This window comes from Oncorhynchus keta, unplaced genomic scaffold (genome assembly GCF_023373465.1).
Source record: "Oncorhynchus keta strain PuntledgeMale-10-30-2019 unplaced genomic scaffold, Oket_V2 Un_contig_363_pilon_pilon, whole genome shotgun sequence".
NCBI lineage: Eukaryota > Metazoa > Chordata > Actinopteri > Salmoniformes > Salmonidae > Oncorhynchus > Oncorhynchus keta.
Genome location: NW_026287348.1, coordinates 382,501 through 385,736, shown reverse-complemented (window position 1 = coordinate 385,736; position 3,236 = coordinate 382,501). Strand labels below are relative to the sequence as shown.

Genomic DNA, 3,236 nt, shown 5'->3' with positions numbered 1-3,236 from the left:
ATACAGTGCCTTGCGAAAGTATTCGGCCCCTTGAACTTTGCGACCTTTTGCCACATTTCAGGCTTCAAACATAAAGATATAAAACTGTATTTTTTGTGAAGAATCAACAACAAGTGGGACACAATCATGAAGTGGAACGACATTTATTGGATATTTCAAACGTTTTTAACAAATCAAAAACTGAAAAATTGGGCGTGCAAATTATTCAGCCCCTTTACTTTCAGTGCAGCAAACTCTCTCCAGGAAGTTCGGTGAGGATCTCTGAATGATCAATGTTGACCTAAATGACTAATGATGATAAATACAATCCCACCTGTGTGTAATCAGTCTCCCGTATAAATGCACCTGCACTGTGATAGTCTCAGAGGTCCGTTAAAAGCGCAGAGAGCATCATGAAGAACAAGGAACACACCAGGCAGGTCCGAGATACTGTTGTGAAGAAGTTTAAAGCGGTTTGGATACAAAAAAGATTTCCCAAGCTTTAAACATCCCAAGGAGCACTGTGCAAGCGATAATATTGAAATGGAAGGAGTATCAGACCACTGCAAATCTACCAAGACCTGGCCGTCCCTCTAAACTTTCAGCTCATACAAGGAAGACTGATCAGAGATGCAGCCAAGAGGCCCATGATCACTCTGGATGAACTGCAGAGATCTACAGCTGAGGTGGGAGACTCTGTCCATAGGACAACAATCAGTCGTATATTGCACAAATCTGGCCTTTATGGAAGAGGTAGCGAAGAAAGCCATTTTCTTAAAGATATCCATAAAAAGTGTTGTTTAAAGTTTGCCACAAGCCACCTGGGAGACACACCAAGCATGTGGAAGAAGGTGCTCTGGTCAGATGAAACCAAAATTGAACTTTTTGGCAACAATGCAAAACGTTATGTTTGGCGTAAAAGCAACACAGCTCATCACCCTGAACACACCATCCCCACTGTCAAACATGGTGGTGGCAGCATCATGGTTTGGGCCTGCTTTTCTACAGCAGGGACAGGGAAGATGGTTAAAATTGATGGGAAGATGGATGGAGCCAAATACAGGACCATTCTGGAAGAAAACCTAATGGAGTTTGCAAAAGACCTGAGACTGAGACAGAGATTTGTCTTCCAACAAGATAATGATCCAAAACATAAAGCAAAATCTACAATGGAATGGTTCAAAAATAAACATATCCAGGTGTTAGAATGGCCAAGTCAAAGTCCAGACCTGAATCCAATCGAGAATCTGTGGAAAGAACTGAAAACTGCTGTTCTAAATGCTCTCCATCCAACCTCACTGAGCTCGAGCTGTTTTGCAAGGAGAATGGGAAAAAATGTCAGTCTCTCGATGTGCAAAACTGATAGACATACCCCAAGCCACTTACAGCTGTAATCGCAGCAAAGGTGGCGCTACAAAGTATTAACTTAAGGGGGCTGAATAATTTTGCACGCCCAATTTTTCAGTTTTTGATTTGTTAAAAAGTTTGAAATATCCAATAAACGTCGTTCCACTTCATGATTGTGTCCCACTTGTTGTTGATTCTTCACAAAAAATACAGTTTTATATCTTTATGTTTGAAGCCTGAAATGTGGCAAAAGGTCACAAAGTTCAAGGGGGCTGAATACTTTCGGCAATGTATACTGACTGAGGAGTTCTATATACTGAGGAGTTATATACTGAGGAGTTCTATATACTGAGGAGTTCTATATACTGAGGAGTTATATACTGAGGAGTTCTGATACTGGAGTTATATATACTGAGGAGTTCTATATACTGAGGAGTTATATATACTGAGGAGTTCTATATACTGAGGAGTTCTATATACTGAGGAGTTCTATATACTGAGGAGTTATATATACTGAGGAGTTATATATACTGAGGAGTTATATATACTGAGGAGTTATATATACCGATGGAGCCCGTTGAGCAGTCAGAGGGTTAGGTGCCTTGCCCAAAGGCACAATGGCAGGAGACAGCAGGAACCCTCCAGGACCAGACAGACAGTAGTAGTGTATGAGACGTACCCTGCAGGTGAGTTTCCTGGCCATGTGGACCATCTCTCCCTGAGTGTCCATCACATCGTAGATGCTGCTCTCACTGGAGTTCTCTGACGAGTCATCTCCCCCCTCCAGCCGGTCCGGCACCGCCCCGCTGACACGCATCAGACACACACACCAGGGGAACAGACCCAGCACATCAACACACCTCAGCTCTACGTGGAGCCTGCCAGCTACCTGTCACACACCAGCATCAGCTCAACACACCTCTACGTGGAGCCTGCCGGCTACCTGTCACACACCAGGGGGAACAGACCCAGCACATCAACACACCTCAGTACAGACCTAAACAGGTGCAGAGTACAGACAGATTAACGCAAGTACAAAGAGTCCCCCAGAAGCCATTTCAATATCCTGGTAGAAGCATGTGATCAGACACAGGAGCAATTAGGGTTGAGTGTCTTGCTCAACAGCACATTGACAGATTTTTCACCCTAGTCAGGTCGGGGATTCGAACCAGCGACCTTTCGGTTCCTTGCCCAACGATCTTCACCATTAAGCCAGAGTTTCCCAAACTCCAGTCCTGCCCTCCGGCACTACACAGCTGATATAAATAACCAACTCATCATCCGACTATGAATCAGCTGTGTAGTGCTATAGGGTACAAACCAGAAGGTGTACCCAGTGGGGGCCCCAGGACCCAGTTTGGGAAACCCAACGCTATGCTACCTGCCGCCCAGCAAGGACCTGAAGTACTACCATGAAGTACTACCATGAAGTACTACCAGGAAGTTGATAACAGCTCAACCCCAATGTATCACTACCATCGTTAATCATTACTAAACCTCCTTAAATGAGATATGTGTGTATGTATGTGTATAAATTATGTTGTGTGTGTGTGTTGTTCTCTCACCTCCCCCTGCTGGCTGATGATAGGAACAGCGTACTGTGTAGGTGTGTGTGCTGTTCTCTCACCTCCCCCTACTGGCTGATGATAGGAACAGCGTACTGTGTAGGTGTGTGTGCTGTTCTCTCACCTCCCCCTGCTGGCTGATGATAGGAACAGCGTACTGTGTAGGTGTGTGTGCTGTTCTCTCACCTCCCCCTGCTGGCTGATGATAGGAACAGCGTACTGTGTAGGTGTGTGTGCTGTTCTCTCACCTCCCCCTGCTGGCTGATGATAGGAACAGCGTACTGTGTAGGTGTGTGTGCTGTTCTCTCACCTCCCCCTGCTGGCTGATGATAGGAACAGCGTACT

The 3,236-nt window shown here is 45.2% G+C and overlaps 1 protein-coding gene across 1 annotated transcript in view; it reads right to left on the bottom strand.

Annotated features, from left to right (window-relative positions):
• Positions 1–1,891: 1,891 nt before the first annotated feature.
• kif13a (kinesin family member 13A) overlaps positions 1,892–3,236 on the bottom strand; it is a gene marked incomplete at its 3' end in the record, with an annotated part of 187,188 nt that continues 185,843 nt past the window's right edge. The window contains exons 21-22 of the mRNA XM_052508473.1: positions 2,246–2,269; positions 1,892–2,146 (exon numbers count right to left, since the gene is read on the bottom strand). Of these exons, the coding sequence (XP_052364433.1) occupies positions 1,892–2,146; positions 2,246–2,269 (279 nt within the window). The remainder of the gene's footprint in view (positions 2,147–2,245; positions 2,270–3,236) is intronic.